General features: G+C 57.6%; 1 protein-coding gene across 4 annotated transcripts in view; it reads left to right on the top strand.

The window, feature by feature from the left end:
* The window catches only part of CARS1 (cysteinyl-tRNA synthetase 1), a 68,549-nt gene that overhangs the window by 25,044 nt on the left and 23,483 nt on the right, over window positions 1-20,022 (top strand). For 2 of the 4 annotated variants that reach the window (XM_069740055.1, XM_069740056.1), the window contains exons 2-6: window positions 16,412-16,657; window positions 17,845-17,936; window positions 19,131-19,219; window positions 19,351-19,447; window positions 19,533-19,631. In XM_069740055.1, coding sequence (XP_069596156.1) covers window positions 16,412-16,657; window positions 17,845-17,936; window positions 19,131-19,219; window positions 19,351-19,447; window positions 19,533-19,631 — 623 coding nt within the window. The remainder of the gene's footprint in view (window positions 1-16,411; window positions 16,658-17,844; window positions 17,937-19,130; window positions 19,220-19,350; window positions 19,448-19,532; window positions 19,632-20,022) is intronic. The other 2 variants (XM_069740057.1, XM_069740058.1) reach the window with 1 other exon arrangement.

Below are 20,022 nucleotides of genomic sequence, written 5' to 3'. Positions count from 1 at the left end.
GATGTGTGTGCTGTCACCCGGGTATACGGAGGATGCGCGTGCGTGCTGTCACCCGGGTATACGGAGGATGCGCGTGCGTGCTGTCACCCGGGTATACGGAGGATGCGTGTATGTGCTGTCACCCGGGTATACGGAGGATGCGCGTGCGTGCTGTCACCCGGGTGTACGGAGGATGCGCGTGCGTGCTGTCACCCGGGTATACGGAGGATGCGTGTGTGTGCTGTCACCCAGGTATACGGAGGATGCGCGTGCGTGCTGTCACCCGGGTATACGGAGGATGCGTGTGTGTGCTGTCACCCGGGTATACGGAGGATGCGCGTGTGTGCTGTCACCCGGGTATACGGAGGATGCGCGTGCGTGCTGTCACCCGGGTATACGGAGGATGCGCGTGCGTGCTGTCACCCGGATATACGGAGGATGCGCGTGCGTGCTGTCACCCGGGTATACGGAGGATGTGTGTGCTGTCACCCGGGTATACGGAGGATGCGCGTGCGTGCTGTCACCCGGGTATACGGAGGATGCGTGTGTGTGCTGTCACCCGGGTATACGGAGGATGTGTGTGTGTGCTGTCACCCGGGTATACGGAGGATGCGCGTGCGTGCTGTCACCCGGGTATACGGAGGATGCGCGTGCGTGCTGTCACCCGGGTATACGGAGGATGCGCGTGCGTGCTGTCACCCGGATATACGGAGGATGCGCGTGCGTGCTGTCACCCGGGTATACGGAGGATGTGTGTGCTGTCACCCGGGTATACGGAGGATGCGCGTGCGTGCTGTCACCCGGGTATACGGAGGATGCGCGTGCGTGCTGTCACCCGGATATACGGAGGATGCGCGTGCGTGCTGTCACCCGGGTATACGGAGGATGCGCGTGCGTGCTGTCACCCGGGTATACGAAGTATGCGCGTGCGTGCTGTCACCCGGGTATACGGAGGATGCGCGTGCGTGCTGTCACCCGGGTATACGGAGGATGCGCGTGCGTGCTGTCACCCGGGTATACGGAGGATGCGCGTGCGTGCTGTCACCCGGGTGTACGGAGGATGCGCGTGCGTGCTGTCACCCGGGTGTACGGAGGATGCGCGTGCGTGCTGTCACCCGGGTATACGGAGGATGCGCGTGCGTGCTGTCACCCGGGTATACGGAGGATGCGCGTGCGTGCTGTCACCCGGGTATACGGAGGATGCGCGTGCGTGCTGTCACCCGGGTATACGGAGGATGCGCGTGCGTGCTGTCACCCGGGTATACGGAGGATGCGCGTGTGTGCTGTCACCCGGGTATACGGAGGATGCGCGTGTGTGCTGTCACCCGGGTATACGGAGGATGCGCGTGCGTGCTGTCACCCGGGTATACGGAGGATGCGTGTATGTGCTGTCACCCGGGTATACGGAGGATGCGCGTGCGTGCTGTCACCCGGGTGTACGGAGGATGCGCGTGCGTGCTGTCACCCGGGTATACGGAGGATGCGCGTGTGTGCTGTCACCCGGGTATACGGAGGATGGGTGTGTGTGCTGTCACCCGGGTATACGGAGGATGCGCGTGTGTGCTGTCACCCGGGTATACGGAGGATGCGCGTGCGTGCTGTCACCCGGGTATACGGAGGATGCGCGTGCGTGCTGTCACCCGGATATACGGAGGATGCGCGTGCGTGCTGTCACCCGGGTATACGGAGGATGTGTGTGCTGTCACCCGGGTATACGGAGGATGCGCGTGCGTGCTGTCACCCGGGTATACGGAGGATGCGCGTGCGTGCTGTCACCCGGATATACGGAGGATGCGCGTGCGTGCTGTCACCCGGGTATACAGAGGATGCGCGTGCGTGCTGTCACCCGGGTATACGGAGTATGCGCGTGCGTGCTGTCACCCGGGTATACGGAGGATGCGCGTGCGTGCTGTCACCCGGGTATACGGAGGATGCGCGTGCGTGCTGTCACCCGGGTATACGGAGGATGCGCGTGCGTGCTGTCACCCGGGTATACGGAGGATGCGCGTGCGTGCTGTCACCCGGGTATACGGAGGATGCGCGTGCGTGCTGTCACCCGGGTATACGGAGGATGCGCGTGCGTGCTGTCACCCGGGTATACGGAGGATGCGCGTGTGTGCTGTCACCCGGGTATACGGAGGATGCGCGTGCGTGCTGTCACCCGGGTATACGGAGGATGCGTGTGCGTGCTGTCACCCGGGTATACGGAGGATGCGCGTGTGTGCTGTCACCCGGGTATACGGAGGATGTGTGTGTGTGCTGTCACCCGGGTATACGGAGGATGCGCGTGTGTGCTGTCACCCGGGTATACGGAGGATGCGCGTGCGTGCTGTCACCCGGGTATACGGAGGATGCACGTGCGTGCTGTCACCCGGATATACGGAGGATGCGCGTGCGTGCTGTCACCCGGGTATACGGAGGATGTGTGTGCTGTCACCCGGGTATACGGAGGATGCGCGTGCGTGCTGTCACCCGGGTATACGGAGGATGCGCGTGCGTGCTGTCACCCGGATATACGGAGGATGCGCGTGCGTGCTGTCACCCGGGTATACGGAGGATGCGCGTGCGTGCTGTCACCCGGGTATACGGAGTATGCGCGTGCGTGCTGTCACCCGGGTATACGGAGGATGCGCGTGCGTGCTGTCACCCGGGTATACGGAGGATGCGCGTGCGTGCTGTCACCCGGGTATACGGAGGATGCGCGTGCGTGCTGTCACCCGGGTGTACGGAGGATGCGCGTGCGTGCTGTCACCCGGGTGTACGGAGGATGCGCGTGCTTGCTGTCACCCGGGTATACGGAGGATGCGTGTGTGTGCTGTCACCCGGGTATACGGAGGATGCGTGTGTGTGCTGTCACCCGGGTATACGGAGGATGTGTGTGTGTGCTGTCACCCGGGTATACGGAGGATGCGCGTGCGTGCTGTCACCCGGGTATACGGAGGATGCGTGTGTGTGCTGTCACCCGGGTATACGGAGGATGCGCGTGCGTGCTGTCACCCGGGTGTACGGAGGATGCGCGTGCGTGCTGTCACCCGGGTATACGGAGGATGCGCGTGCGTGCTGTCACCCGGGTATACGGAGGATGCGCGTGCGTGCTGTCACCCGGGTATACGGAGGATGCGCGTGCGTGCTGTCACCCGGGTATACGGAGGATGCGCGTGTGTTCTGTCACCCGGGTATACGGAGGATGCGCGTGTGTGCTGTCACCCGGGTATACGGAGGATGCGCGTGCGTGCTGTCACCCGGGTATACGGAGGATGCGTGTATGTGCTGTCACCCGGGTATACGGAGGATGCGCGTGCGTGCTGTCACCCGGGTGTACGGAGGATGCGCGTGCGTGCTGTCACCCGGGTGTACGGAGGATGCGTGTGTGTGCTGTCACCCAGGTATACGGAGGATGTGTGTGTGTGCTGTCACCCGGGTATACGGAGGATGCGCGTGTGTGCTGTCACCCGGGTATACGGAGGATGCGCGTGCGTGCTGTCACCCGGGTATACGGAGGATGCGCGTGCGTGCTGTCACCCGGATATACGGAGGATGCGCGTGCGTGCTGTCACCCTGGTATACGGAGGATGTGTGTGCTGTCACCCGGGTATACGGAGGATGCGCGTGCGTGCTGTCACCCGGGTATACGGAGGATGCGCGTGCGTGCTGTCACCCGGATATACGGAGGATGCGCGTGCGTGCTGTCACCCGGGTATACGGAGGATGCGCGTGCGTGCTGTCACCCGGGTATACGGAGTATGCGCGTGCGTGCTGTCACCCGGGTATACGGAGGATGCGCGTGCGTGCTGTCACCCGGGTATACGGAGGATGCGCGTGCGTGCTGTCACCCGGGTATACGGAGGATGCGCGTGCGTGCTGTCACCCGGGTGTACGGAGGATGCGCGTGCGTGCTGTCACCCGGGTGTACGGAGGATGCGCGTGCGTGCTGTCACCCGGGTATACGGAGGATGCGCGTGCGTGCTGTCACCCGGGTATACGGAGGATGCGTGTGTGTGCTGTCACCCGGGTATACGGAGGATGCGTGTGTGTGCTGTCACCCGGGTATACGGAGGATGTGTGTGTGTGCTGTCACCCGGGTATACGGAGGATGCGCGTGCGTGCTGTCACCCGGGTATACGGAGGATGCGTGTGTGTGCTGTCACCCGGGTATACGGAGGATGCGCGTGCGTGCTGTCACCCGGGTGTACGGAGGATGCGCGTGCGTGCTGTCACCCGGGTATACGGAGGATGCGTGTGTGTGCTGTCACCCGGGTATACGGAGGATGTGTGTGCTGTCACCCGGGTATACGGAGGATGCGCGTGCGTGCTGTCACCCGGGTATACGGAGGATGCGCGTGCGTGCTGTCACCCGGATATACGGAGGATGTGTGTGCTGTCACCCGGGTATACGGAGGATGCGCGTGCGTGCTGTCACCCGGGTATACGGAGGATGCGCGTGCGTGCTGTCACCCGGATATACGGAGGATGCACGTGCGTGCTGTCACCCGGGTATACGGAGGATGCGCGTGCGTGCTGTCACCCGGGTATACGGAGGATGCGCGTGCGTGCTGTCACCCGGGTATACGGAGGATGCGCGTGCGTGCTGTCACCCGGGTATACGGAGGATGCGCGTGCGTGCTGTCACCCGGGTATACGGAGGATGCGCGTGCGTGCTGTCACCCGGGTATACGGAGGATGCGCGTGCGTGCCGTCACCCGGGTATACGGAGGATGCGTGTATGTGCTGTCACCCGGGAATACGGAGGATGCGCGTGCGTGCTGTCACCCGAGTGTACGGAGGATGCGCGTGCGTGCTGTCACCCGGGTATACGGAGGATGCGTGTGTGTGCTGTCACCCAGGTATACGGAGGATGCGCGTGCGTGCTGTCACCCAGGTATACGGAGGATGCGCGTGCGTGCTGTTACCCGGGTGTACGGAGGATGCGCGTGCGTGCTGTCACCCGGGTATACGGAGGATGCGTGTGTGTGCTGTCACCCAGGTATACGGAGGATGCGCGTGCGTGCTGTCACCCGGGTATACGGAGGATGCGTGTGTGTGCTGTCACCCGGGTATACGGAGGATGCGCGTGTGTGCTGTCACCCGGGTATACGGAGGATGCGCGTGCGTGCTGTCACCCGGGTATACGGAGGATGCGCGTGCGTGCTGTCACCCGGATATACGGAGGATGCGCGTGCGTGCTGTCACCCGGGTATACGGAGGATGTGTGTGCTGTCACCCGGGTATACGGAGGATGCGCGTGCGTGCTGTCACCCGGGTATACGGAGGATGCGTGTGTGTGCTGTCACCCGGGTATACGGAGGATGTGTGTGTGTGCTGTCACCCGGGTATACGGAGGATGCGCGTGTGTGCTGTCACCCGGGTATACGGAGGATGCGCGTGCGTGCTGTCACCCGGGTATACGGAGGATGCGCGTGCGTGCTGTCACCCGGATATACGGAGGATGCGCGTGCGTGCTGTCACCCGGGTATACGGAGGATGTGTGTGCTGTCACCCGGGTATACGGAGGATGCGCGTGCGTGCTGTCACCCGGGTATACGGAGGATGCGCGTGCGTGCTGTCACCCGGATATACGGAGGATGCGCGTGCGTGCTGTCACCCGGGTATACGGAGGATGCGCGTGCGTGCTGTCACCCGGGTATACGGAGTATGCGCGTGCGTGCTGTCACCCGGGTATACGGAGGATGCGCGTGCGTGCTGTCACCCGGGTATACGGAGGATGCGCGTGCGTGCTGTCACCCGGGTATACGGAGGATGCGCGTGCGTGCTGTCACCCGGGTGTACGGAGGATGCGCGTGCGTGCTGTCACCCGGGTGTACGGAGGATGCGCGTGCGTGCTGTCACCCGGATATACGGAGGATGCGCGTGCGTGCTGTCACCCGGGTATACGGAGGATGCGTGTGTGTGCTGTCACCCGGGTATACGGAGGATGTGTGTGTGTGCTGTCACCCGGGTATACGGAGGATGCGCGTGCGTGCTGTCACCCGGGTATACGGAGGATGCGTGTGTGTGCTGTCACCCGGGTATACGGAGGATGCGCGTGCGTGCTGTCACCCGGGTGTACGGAGGATGCGCGTGCGTGCTGTCACCCGGGTATACGGAGGATGCGTGTGTGTGCTGTCACCCGGGTATACGGAGGATGTGTGTGCTGTCACCCGGGTATACGGAGGATGCGCGTGCGTGCTGTCACCCGGGTATACGGAGGATGCGTGTGTGTGCTGTCACCCGGGTATACGGAGGATGTGTGTGTGTGCTGTCACCCGGGTATACGGAGGATGCGCGTGCGTGCTGTCACCCGGGTATACGGAGGATGCGCGTGCGTGCTGTCACCCGGGTATACGGAGGATGCGCGTGCGTGCTGTCACCCGGATATACGGAGGATGCGCGTGCGTGCTGTCACCCGGGTATACGGAGGATGCGCGTGCGTGCTGTCACCCGGGTATACGGAGGATGCGCGTGCGTGCTGTCACCCGGGTGTACGGAGGATGCGCGTGCGTGCTGTCACCCGGGTGTACGGAGGATGCGCGTGCGTGCTGTCACCCGGGTATACGGAGGATGCGTGTGTGTGCTGTCACCCGGGTATACGGAGGATGCGCGTGCGTGCTGTCACCCGGGTATACGGAGGATGCGTGTGTGTGCTGTCACCCGGGTATACGGAGGATGCGCGTGTGTGCTGTCACCCGGGTATACGGAGGATGCGCGTGCGTGCTGTCACCCGGGTATACGGAGGATGCGCGTGCGTGCTGTCACTCGGATATACGGAGGATGCGCGTGCGTGCTGTCACCCGGGTATACGGAGGATGTGTGTGCTGTCACCCGGGTATACGGAGGATGCGCGTGCGTGCTGTCACCCGGGTATACGGAGGATGCGTGTGTGTGTGCTGTCACCCGGGTATACGGAGGATGTGTGTGTGTGCTGTCACCCGGGTATACGGAGGATGCGCGTGCGTGCTGTCACCCGGGTATACGGAGGATGCGCGTGCGTGCTGTCACCCGGGTATACGGAGGATGCGCGTGCGTGCTGTCACCCGGATATACGGAGGATGCGCGTGCGTGCTGTCACCCGGGTATACGGAGGATGTGTGTGCTGTCACCCGGGTATACGGAGGATGCGCGTGCGTGCTGTCACCCGGGTATACGGAGGATGCGCGTGCGTGCTGTCACCCGGATATACGGAGGATGCGCGTGCGTGCTGTCACCCGGGTATACGGAGGATGCGCGTGCGTGCTGTCACCCGGGTATACGAAGTATGCGCGTGCGTGCTGTCACCCGGGTATACGGAGGATGCGCGTGCGTGCTGTCACCCGGGTATACGGAAGATGCGCGTGCGTGCTGTCACCCGGGTATACGGAGGATGCGCGTGCGTGCTGTCACCCGGGTGTACGGAGGATGCGCGTGCGTGCTGTCACCCGGGTGTACGGAGGATGCGCGTGCGTGCTGTCACCCGGGTATACGGAGGATGCGCGTGCGTGCTGTCACCCGGGTATACGGAGGATGCGCGTGCGTGCTGTCACCCGGGTATACGGAGGATGCGCGTGCGTGCTGTCACCCGGGTATACGGAGGATGCGCGTGCGTGCTGTCACCCGGGTATACGGAGGATGCGCGTGTGTGCTGTCACCCGGGTATACGGAGGATGCGCGTGTGTGCTGTCACCCGGGTATACGGAGGATGCGCGTGCGTGCTGTCACCCGGGTATACGGAGGATGCGTGTATGTGCTGTCACCCGGGTATACGGAGGATGCGCGTGCGTGCTGTCACCCGGGTGTACGGAGGATGCGCGTGCGTGCTGTCACCCGGGTATACGGAGGATGCGCGTGTGTGCTGTCACCCGGGTATACGGAGGATGTGTGTGTGTGCTGTCACCCGGGTATACGGAGGATGCGCGTGTGTGCTGTCACCCGGGTATACGGAGGATGCGCGTGCGTGCTGTCACCCGGGTATACGGAGGATGCGCGTGCGTGCTGTCACCCGGATATACGGAGGATGCGCGTGCGTGCTGTCACCCGGGTATACGGAGGATGTGTGTGCTGTCACCCGGGTATACGGAGGATGCGCGTGCGTGCTGTCACCCGGGTATACGGAGGATGCGCGTGCGTGCTGTCACCCGGATATACGGAGGATGCGCGTGCGTGCTGTCACCCGGGTATACGGAGGATGCACGTGCGTGCTGTCACCCGGGTATACGGAGTATGCGCGTGCGTGCTGTCACCCGGGTATACGGAGGATGCGCGTGCGTGCTGTCACCCGGGTATACGGAGGATGCGCGTGCGTGCTGTCACCCGGGTATACGGAGGATGCGCGTGCGTGCTGTCACCCGGGTATACGGAGGATGCGCGTGCGTGCTGTCACCCGGGTATACGGAGGATGCGCGTGCGTGCTGTCACCCGGGTATACGGAGGATGCGCGTGTGTGCTGTCACCCGGGTATACGGAGGATGCGCGTGCGTGCTGTCACCCGGGTATACGGAGGATGCGTGTATGTGCTGTCACCCGGGTATACGGAGGATGCGCGTGCGTGCTGTCACCCGGGTGTACGGAGGATGCGCGTGCGTGCTGTCACCCGGGTATACGGAGGATGCGCGTGCGTGCTGTCACCCGGGTATACGGAGGATGCGCGTGCGTGCTGTCACCCGGATATACGGAGGATGTGTGTGCTGTCACCCGGGTATACGGAGGATGCGCGTGCGTGCTGTCACCCGGGTATACGGAGGATGCGTGTGTGTGCTGTCACCCGGGTATACGGAGGATGCGCGTGTGTGCTGTCACCCGGGTATACGGAGGATGCGCGTGCGTGCTGTCACCCGGGTATACGGAGGATGCGCGTGCGTGCTGTCACCCGGATATACGGAGGATGCGCGTGCGTTCTGTCACCCGGGTATACGGAGGATGTGTGTGCTGTCACCCGGGTATACGGAGGATGCGCGTGCGTGCTGTCACCCGGGTATACGGAGGATGCGCGTGCGTGCTGTCACCCGGATATACGGAGGATGCGCGTGCGTGCTGTCACCCGGGTATACGGAGGATGCGCGTGCGTGCTGTCACCCGGGTATACGGAGTATGCGCGTGCGTGCTGTCACCCGGGTATACGGAGGATGCGCGTGCGTGCTGTCACCCGGGTATACGGAGGATGCGCGTGCTTGCTGTCACCCGGGTATACGGAGGATGCGTGTGTGTGCTGTCACCCGGGTATACGGAGGATGCGTGTGTGTGCTGTCACCCGGGTATACGGAGGATGTGTGTGTGTGCTGTCACCCGGGTATACGGAGGATGCGCGTGCGTGCTGTCACCCGGGTATACGGAGGATGCGCGTGCGTGCTGTCACCCGGGTGTACGGAGGATGCGCGTGCGTGCTGTCACCCGGGTATACGGAGGATGCGCGTGCGTGCTGTCACCCGGGTATACGGAGGATGCGCGTGCGTGCTGTCACCCGGGTATACGGAGGATGCGCGTGCGTGCTGTCACCCGGGTATACGGAGGATGCGCGTGTGTTCTGTCACCCGGGTATACGGAGGATGCGCGTGTGTGCTGTCACCCGGGTATACGGAGGATGCGCGTGCGTGGTGTCACCCGGGTATACGGAGGATGCGTGTATGTGCTGTCACCCGGGTTTACGGAGGATGCGCGTGCGTGCTGTCACCCGGGTGTACGGAGGATGCGCGTGCGTGCTGTCACCCGGGTATACGGAGGATGCGTGTGTGTGCTGTCACCCGGGTATACGGAGGATGTGTGTGTGTGCTGTCACCCGGGTATACGGAGGATGCGCGTGTGTGCTGTCACCCGGGTATACGGAGGATGCGCGTGCGTGCTGTCACCCGGGTATACGGAGGATGCGCGTGCGTGCTGTCACCCGGATATACGGAGGATGCGCGTGCGTGCTGTCACCCTGGTATACGGAGGATGTGTGTGCTGTCACCCGGGTATACGGAGGATGCGCGTGCGTGCTGTCACCCGGGTATACGGAGAATGCGCGTGCGTGCTGTCACCCGGATATACGGAGGATGCGCGTGCGTGCTGTCACCCGGGTATACGGAGGATGCGCGTGCGTGCTGTCACCCGGGTATACGGAGTATGCGCGTGCGTGCTGTCACCCGGGTATACGGAGGATGCGCGTGCGTGCTGTCACCCGGGTATACGGAGGATGCGCGTGCGTGCTGTCACCCGGGTATACGGAGGATGCGCGTGCGTGCTGTCACCCGGGTGTACGGAGGATGCGCGTGCGTGCTGTCACCCGGGTGTACGGAGGATGCGCGTGCGTGCTGTCACCCGGGTATACGGAGGATGCGCGTGCGTGCTGTCACCCGGGTATACGGAGGATGCGTGTGTGTGCTGTCACCCGGGTATACGGAGGATGCGTGTGTGTGCTGTCACCCGGGTATACGGAGGATGTGTGTGTGTGCTGTCACCCGGGTATACGGAGGATGCGCGTGCGTGCTGTCACCCGGGTATACGGAGGATGCGTGTGTGTGCTGTCACCCGGGTATACGGAGGATGCACGTGCGTGCTGTCACCCGGGTGTACGGAGGATGCGCGTGCGTGCTGTCACCCGGGTATACGGAGGATGCGCGTGCGTGCTGTCACCCGGGTATACGGAGGATGCGCGTGCGTGCTGTCACCCGGATATACGGAGGATGTGTGTGCTGTCACCCGGGTATACGGAGGATGCGCGTGCGTGCTGTCACCCGGGTATACGGAGGATGCGCGTGCGTGCTGTCACCCGGATATACGGAGGATGCGCGTGCGTGCTGTCACCCGGGTATACGGAGGATGCGCGTGCGTGCTGTCACCCGGGTATACGGAGGATGCGCGTGCGTGCTGTCACCCGGGTATACGGAGGATGCGCGTGCGTGCTGTCACCCGGGTATACGGAGGATGCGCGTGCGTGCTGTCACCCGGGTATACGGAGGATGCGCGTGCGTGCTGTCACCCGGGTATACGGAGGATGCGCGTGCGTGCTGTCACCCGGGTATACGGAGGATGCGTGTATGTGCTGTCACCCGGGTATACGGAGGATGCGCGTGCGTGCTGTCACCCGAGTGTACGGAGGATGCGCGTGCGTGCTGTCACCCGGGTATACGGAGGATGCGCGTGCGTGCTGTCACCCAGGTATACGGAGGATGCGCGTGCGTGCTGTTACCCGGGTGTACGGAGGATGCGCGTGCGTGCTGTCACCCGGGTATACGGAGGATGCGTGTGTGTGCTGTCACCCGGGTATACGGAGGATGCGCGTGCGTGCTGTCACCCGGGTATACGGAGGATGCGTGTGTTTGCTGTCACCCGGGTATACGGAGGATGCGCGTGTGTGCTGTCACCCGGGTATACGGAGGATGCGCGTGCGTGCTGTCACCCGGGTATACGGAGGATGCGCGTGCGTGCTGTCACCCGGATATACGGAGGATGCGCGTGCGTGCTGTCACCCGGGTATACGGAGGATGTGTGTGCTGTCACCCGGGTATACGGAGGATGCGCGTGCGTGCTGTCACCCGGGTATACGGAGGATGCGTGTGTGTGCTGTCACCCGGGTATACGGAGGATGTGTGTGTGTGCTGTCACCCGGGTATACGGAGGATGCGCGTGTGTGCTGTCACCCGGGTATACGGAGGATGCGCGTGCGTGCTGTCACCCGGGTATACGGAGGATGCGCGTGCGTGCTGTCACCCGGATATACGGAGGATGCGCGTGCGTGCTGTCACCCGGGTATACGGAGGATGTGTGTGCTGTCACCCGGGTATACGGAGGATGCGCGTGCGTGCTGTCACCCGGGTATACGGAGGATGCGCGTGCGTGCTGTCACCCGGATATACGGAGGATGCGCGTGCGTGCTGTCACCCGGGTATACGGAGGATGCGCGTGCGTGCTGTCACCCGGGTATACGGAGTATGCGCGTGCGTGCTGTCACCCGGGTATACGGAGGATGCGCGTGCGTGCTGTCACCCGGGTATACGGAGGATGCGCGTGCGTGCTGTCACCCGGGTATACGGAGGATGCGCGTGCGTGCTGTCACCCGGGTGTACGGAGGATGCGCGTGCGTGCTGTCACCCGGGTGTACGGAGGATGCGCGTGCGTGCTGTCACCCGGATATACGGAGGATGCGCGTGCGTGCTGTCACCCGGGTATACGGAGGATGCGTGTGTGTGCTGTCACCCGGGTATACGGAGGATGTGTGTGTGTGCTGTCACCCGGGTATACGGAGGATGCGCGTGCGTGCTGTCACCCGGGTATACGGAGGATGCGTGTGTGTGCTGTCACCCGGGTATACGGAGGATGCGCGTGCGTGCTGTCACCCGGGTGTACGGAGGATGCGCGTGCGTGCTGTCACCCGGGTATACGGAGGATGCGTGTGTGTGCTGTCACCCGGGTATACGGAGGATGTGTGTGCTGTCACCCGGGTATACGGAGGATGCGTGTGCGTGCTGTCACCCGGGTATACGGAGGATGCGCGTGCGTGCTGTCACCCGGATATACGGAGGATGTGTGTGCTGTCACCCGGGTATACGGAGGATGCGCGTGCGTGCTGTCACCCGGGTATACGGAGGATGCGCGTGCGTGCTGTCACCCGGATATACGGAGGATGCGCGTGCGTGCTGTCACCCGGGTATACGGAGGATGCGCGTGCGTGCTGTCACCCGGGTATACGGAGGATGCGCGTGCGTGCTGTCACCCGGGTATACGGAGGATGCGCGTGCGTGCTGTCACCCGGGTATACGGAGGATGCGCGTGCGTGCTGTCACCCGGGTATACGGAGGATGCGCGTGCGTGCTGTCACCCGGGTATACGGAGGATGCGCGTGCGTGCTGTCACCCGGGTATACGGAGGATGCGCGTGCGTGCTGTCACCCGGGTATACGGAGGATGCGCGTGCGTGCTGTCACCCGGGTATACGGAGGATGCGCGTGCGTGCTGTCACCCGGGTATACGGAGGATGCGCGTGCGTGCTGTCACCCGGGTATACGGAGGATGCGCGTGCGTGCTGTCACCCGGGTATACGGAGGATGCGCGTGCGTGCTGTCACCCGGGTATACGGAGGATGCGCGTGCGTGCTGTCACCCGGGTATACGGAGGATGCGCGTGCGTGCTGTCACCCGGGTATACGGAGGATGCGCGTGCGTGCTGTCACCTGGGTATACGGAGGATGCGCGTGCGTGCTGTCACCCGGGTATACGGAGGATGCGCGTGCGTGCTGTCACCCGGGTATACGGAGGATGCGCGTGCGTGCTGTCACCCGGGTATACGGAGGATGCGCGTGCGTGCTGTCACCCGGGTATACGGAGGATGTGTTTTTATTGATACATCGGGCGATTCTGAACACGGCGATACCAAATATGTATATATTTGATTTTATTTTTATTGTTTTATTTTGAATAGGGCAAAAGGGGGGTGATTTAAACTTTTATATATATATATTTTTTTTTTTTACTTTTGCCATGCTTCAATAGCCTCCATGGGAGACTAGACGCTGGCATAGCCTGATCGGCTCAGCTACATAGCAGCGAGCATCAGATCGCTCCTATGTAGCTTAATTACAGGCTTGCTATGAGCGCCGACCACAGGGGGGCGCTCACAGCAAGTCGGCATCAGTAACCATAGAGGTCTCAAGGACCTCTATGGTCACCATCCTGATGCATCGCCGACCCCCGATCATGTGAACGAGGCCTTACACATGTTAGACAATACCAGAACTTTGTCGATCGTACATTACAAGTGCCTGACTATTTAAAAAAAACAACAACCTAGAATTGACTGGACATCAATGGCCGCTGGTCTCGGTGTAGAGATATCACAGGTGATTGGCACAGAGCGGCATTGCTGCCAGCTGATAATGTATGGATTGGTTTATGGCGTGGCTTCTCTGACTGCCTCTTCCAAGGACTCCGGGGATTCCTTGCTTGCAGCGTAACACCTTGAGAATATTGCACCATCCCCGTGCCTTGTCTGTTATCTTACAGTGATAATAATATGGGTGGAGATTTCACGCAGGAGATATTCTTGTAAAACTGAAAAGTAGGTTACAGTATAAGGTCGGTGTCACGCGTCCTGATATTTCCAGTACCGGAGATATCAGTGTTCTTGTATGTAAAACTTGTGGAACACGTGTGCCAACTGTGTGCCGCATCAGTACCACATGCACCAGTGCCAGGGAAGCAGCAGTATAGTTAGCACTGTTCCCCGGCGCTGAGAGCTGGAGACGGCTCTCACCATTCTCCCCTGCTCTGCCAGCGATCAGGGGAGAACGATAAGAGTTGTATGATGGGAATATTGATGACCCGCCGCCTGCGTTATAAATAAATGAAAAATATTGTATTTTCTATAACCAGCCAGGCAAAACTGACAGCTGGGGGCTGCAACCCTCAGCTGTCAGCAAGGCTGTTTATCAAGAATAGAGGGGTCCCCATGCTGTTTTTTAAATTATTTAAATATTTAAAAAAAAAACTGCGTGGAGCCCCCCCATTTTTGATAACCAGCCTTTCTAAAGCAGACAGCTGGGGGCTGGTATTCTCAGACCGGTAAGGGGCCATGGATATTGACCCCTCCAGCCTAAAAATAGCAGCCGCCCAGAAAAGGCGCATCTGTTACATGCCCCAATTCTGGCGCTTCCCTCTTGTCCTGTAGTGGTGACAAGGGTTTATTTATTTGTAGCGCGGGTGGCGAGTGATGAATACTCCCATCAGCTGCTCCTGCTCTCACTGTTATTAGCGTCAGCAGGTGTAGGCTGATGGGAGTAATAGTCCCATCAGCCGCCGCCTGCTCTCATTGTTATCACTTGAATATAAGTCATCATTCTCCCCTGCTCACACTGATCGCCAGAAGAGCAGGAGGGAATGATGAGCCGTCTTCAGCACCCGGCGCCGGGGAACAGCGCTTACTGTACCGCTGCTTCTCAGATGCTGGAACGCGTCACACGGATGACATCTATGTGTCAGCTTGTTTTGCCCACGGCCACGCGGTCGATGGAAACACTCTGACATCTGATCTGTCCTCTACTAAGTCAGTACGTCAGATACAATGTGACCTGCCCCCGAACCCTGCCATGAGTCAATAGGAAGAATGACTGCCAAATCCGTTTCTCTTCTTAATGCCCTGCTGGCTTTAGGGTTAGTGTCCCTTTGAAGTGACATTTGTTCTTCTCCCTGTATGGCATGGATGCTGTATTAGGGGCCCACGTATAACTTTGCTGTGCTGCAATGTCTTCTGCACCATAAGGCCGGGATTTTTGCAGGACTTTATGGCTCTCAGTTGGTTAGGCTTCTTAGGAAAGAGCATTGGTGTGGGGGCAGTGAATTATCTGCCATGGATACAGCCCCGGGAGCCGCGCTATTGACTGATCGCTGTTTGCAGATGGCCGCTGGAGTGCTGCAGATAATAGGAATTCCCTAAGAGAACATATCCCGCCAGAGCGACCCAAATAATCCAAAAAGTCTGTGCTGACACTGATATACTGGAATAAGCAGTCCCATGCGAGCTAAGAGAACTCACGTGAAAATTCTTCTGAAGGTTACATGCACTTTTCTGTGATGATCCGGCTGCTCCCATCATTTCCCTCAGTGCTGGCCGGGAGAATCTTCCGTGCAGCTTTGGATGTGACTGGAGGGCGATACATTATTTAACTTAAAGAGAAGCCATCATCAGAAAATGTGTAAATCACGTATTTCTGTTGTGACACGTGTATATATGCAATTTTTTTTATTATTATTTTGCAGTTTTGTTGTTTTTTTTTTTAATTTCATATCGCAACCTTTCTTAACATAAATTGGTAATCCTGCAGTTTTCACATTGGCCACTAGGGCTTTTTTTGTTATATTACTTCCTGTCCTTTCATGTGGAGAGGAGGAAGGAAGCGGCAGCCAAACCTTGGATTTAATTCTACGGATCTCGGTGGTTGCTCCGCACTAATTGCCAGTCTATCCTCGTCCTGTGCTAGCGGTATCAGACAATGAGCACCTCTTTCCTGTCCTTTCAGGAAGAGCTTTCAGCAGTCTCCTTATCATCAGAGGCAGGATTACAATGATGGGTAACACCGCTATATACATCTGATCACACATGATCCACCAATCAGAATAGGAGATGTCACAGCTCACCCGCTCCCCCTCCCTTCAGAGTGACTGTTGCACACACTCATTAGATGCAGTCTATTGCTGCTAGTGTACATGTGAATCTCCTGAAACTACAGGAAAGTAGAGTCTAAAAAGGTGCTGAGTGGCTGGTGAGATAATTGCAAGATTTTTGATTTTTATTTTTAATAAATATACCCTTTAAGATACAATAAAGATTCTGTAAACGGATTATTTTTGCCTTCTCCCTTGGTGTATGTGACATCAGTCCGACCCCGTTGGTGGGTTCCGATCGTCCGCTCCCTGTTTCCCGCTGTTGCATGTTGCCCGTGCACGCCGGCTCCTCTCGCCCGTCTGAACCCTGTGTATGATCCTCTCTTGCAGCGGTGAGCTACCAGTCTGTCCTGAGCGTTAGTGATGAGAAGGCCCGGCTCTCCGCCTTACATGACTTCCTCAGCTCTCGGAGTTACATCCAGGGCTACGCTTTTTCTCAGGCCGACGTAGAGGTGTACAGGCAGCTGTCGGCGCCCCCTCCTGATCATTACTTCCATGTGGTGCGGTGGTACCGGCACATTACGGCAATATCATCAGACCCTGCAATGCAAAGCAACTCACATACCGCCCAGCCATGTGAGTAGTCGTGCTGTGAGCATGCCGGGAAATGCTGCAGTTATTTGTTTTTTTGCATGATCTGCATTCGTTGTTTAATGCACAGGTGCCATCATCCACATTACGGCTTGTATTATACACCAGAGCTGCATTCACATTCATGCAAGCTTCAGAGCTGAACTCTCCCTGCTTGTTCATCATCTGTACTCCACTTTCTCTGGGAATCCCTATCGAGAAGCGAAGTCTGTACTCCCCTTATTGTAGAGCATGGCCCAACAACCGTTCTCTCCTGGCACGGGTGACTGCGCCATCACATTGCCCTGGGTGCACTATTCATCTGGGCATTTATGATGCCAAAAGTAAGCCCCCTCATTAAAGGGATATTTATCATGTAAAACCTATAGCAAAGATATTACTGATCGGTGAGACCCCCGCAGATCCTAGGAATAAGGGAGGGACTGTCACCAATCCTGAGAATGAAGAGGCTGCAGCATGAATTCAGCTTTGCAGCTCCCCTACAGTCGGGTGACTCTGGGGGGGGGGGGGGGCTGCTGTATCGGGAAAGACTTAGGGGTTCCACTTCACTGGAGGGCTGCTGTATCGGGAAAGACTTAGGGGTCCCGCTTCGCTGGAGGGCTGCTGTATCGGGAAAGACTAAGGGGTCCCGCTTCGCTGGAGGGCTGCTGTGTCGGGAAAGACTTGGGGGTCCCGCTTCGCTGGAGGGCTGCTGTGTCGGGAAAGACTTAGAGGTCCCCCTTCACTGGAGGAGGGCTGCTGTATCGGGAAAGACTTGGGGGTCCCGCTTCACTGGAGGAGGGCTGCTGTATCGGGAAAGACTTAGGGGTCCCGCTTCACTGGAGGAGGGCTGCTGTATCGGGAAAGACTTAGGGGTCCCACTTCACTGGAGGAGGGCTGCTGTGTCGGGAAAGACTTAGGGGTTCCGCTTCAATGGAGGGCTGCTGTGTCGGGAAAGACTTGGGGGTCCCGCTTCACTGGAGGGCTGCTGTGTCGGGAAAGACTTAGGGGTCCCGCTTCACTCTACAGTAGGGACCTGTTTCAGTGGTCCGTAGTCACTGGATGTGAGCCCTACGAATTGCCTCCTATCAACAGGCGTCACTTCTGATTTGCCGGCTCAACATGTTCCTTCTGTAATTAATGTAATGTCCCGATCTTCTAACTATTAACGACCTGCTTTATGTAATTACCAGGTAAGGGGAAACGCACACAACCTCCATGGAGACCCCCAGAAGCAACAGAACAACCCCAACTGCGGCTATACAACAGTCTGACGCGCAACAAGGTGACGGCAAAAGAAATGTGGTAACGAAGCAAATTCCCCCGTCCCCCTGGTTATGTTCTTCTTTCCATTTATCCCTCCATCTTACCTGGCTGTAACCTGCCTTATCTGCTCTCTCCATCTGTTCCATACAGAATGAGTGCATGCTACCTCTCCATTCAAAATAGCCATAGTGATTGCTGGGGGTCTCGGTGTTCGGACCCCCACTAAACTAGTAGTTATCCCCTCTCCTGTGTATAACATATTCTTACCTTAACACTCCTTTATATGTATCGGAGGTGTAATAAATATTCTGAACTCTGATATTCGTCGTGGTTAAATTCTTTACCATTTGGAAGACCTCTGCTTGCTGTCAGTGGATGGATGGTGGATGACTATAGTCATATTAGAGTTGTTTTTTTGCGCGACGAGTTGTACTTTTGAATGACACCATTGATTTTACCATATAGTGTATTGGAAAATGGTAAAAAAAAATTCTAAGGGCAATTAAATTGCAATTTTCCACAATATATTTAGTTTATTTTTTTATTTACCATGTTTACTATATGGTAAAACTGACCTGATAATATAATTCTAGAGGTCAGTAGGAGTTTGCTGATACCAAACATGTATAGTTCATTTTTTTTATTTAAGTGGTGAAAAAAAGTTAAAATTTGCATGGAAATTGTTTTTTGCATTTGTCGCCATTTTCCAAGACCCGTAGCTGTTTAGTTTTTCTGGGGTCGGGCGGAGGCTTATTTTTCACGGCTGCAGCTGTCGTTTCTGTGGATACTATTTTGGGGTAGATAAAAAATGTTTTCATCACCTGTTATTGCATTTTATTGCAATGTTGCAGCCCAAGCAAAATGTAATTGTGGCGTTCAGATTTTTTTTTCTCATTACACTGTTTACCAATCTGATTAATTTATTTTATATTTTGATTGGATATTTCTGTACAACAGCGATGCCGAATATGTGTATTTATTTATTTATTTATTTAATTTCAATGGGGCAGAAGGGTGATTTGAACTTTATCTTTTTTTTTTGTCAATTTTTTTTTATTTTTTTAACTTTTAGTCCTCTTAGGAGACTTGAAGCCGCGATCGCCTGTGCTATACATAGAAGTAATCATGATCCCCTATGAATGCTATGATTTTTCATTTCTCTATACCTAAAAAATTAACTTTGTTTTTCTGTCCTTTTTTTTTTTTTTTTAAGGAAGTGTTTGTACCGCAGAAAGGTAAGAAAGTCACGTGGTACTGCTGTGGACCAACTGTGTACGATGCATCGCACATGGGACATGCCAGGTGACTATGGGGCAGGGATCGGCACATACTGGTCATTTTTCGCAGAACTTGCCAAAGTTGAGTTAAAAGCCATTTTTTTCCCATGTCTTGTGTTGCAGGGGTCACCTAACCCTTCCTTTATTTATTTTCAGGTCTTATATATCCTTTGATATCCTCAGACGAGTCTTAAGGGACTACTTTAATTATGACGTCTTTTACTGCATAAACATCACAGATATTGATGACAAGGTGCGCGGCCGCTGCTTTGTTACTTTTCTGTATTTTGTGTTCCTGCTACAGATAAGTCAGGGTTGTTTTCTTATCTTCTCTCTAGATCATAAAGCGAGCCAGACAGAACTATTTGTTTCAGCAATACAAAGCGAGCCAACCTGAGGCCGCCACTGTACTCAACGATGTGAAGACCGCACTGACGGTATGTCCAGCATCGGCGACTGGGTGTTACATGGGTGCACACAGACCTATTAGGAAGTTCACTAAGTATGTGAGCCAGTGCTTATTATATCCTATTTTATACTCTAGAGCTGCACTCACTATTCTGCTGGTGCAGTCACTGTATAAATACATTACATTACTGATCCGGAGTTACATCCTGTATTATACTCCAGAGCTGCACTCACTATTCTGCTGGTGCAGTCACTGTGTACATACATTACATTACTGATCCGGAGTTACATCCTGTATTATACTCCAGAGCTGCACTCACTATTCTGCTGGTGCAGTCACTGTGTACATACATTACTGATCCTGAGTTACATCCTGTATTATACTCCAGAGCTGCACTCACTATTCTGCTGGTGCAGTCA

The sequence above is a fragment of the Ranitomeya imitator genome, chromosome 9 (genome assembly GCF_032444005.1).
Source record: "Ranitomeya imitator isolate aRanImi1 chromosome 9, aRanImi1.pri, whole genome shotgun sequence".
Classification (NCBI taxonomy): domain Eukaryota; kingdom Metazoa; phylum Chordata; class Amphibia; order Anura; family Dendrobatidae; genus Ranitomeya; species Ranitomeya imitator.
The sequence above is the reverse complement of the archived record's forward strand: the minus strand, read 5'-3'. Positions and strand labels throughout refer to the sequence as shown.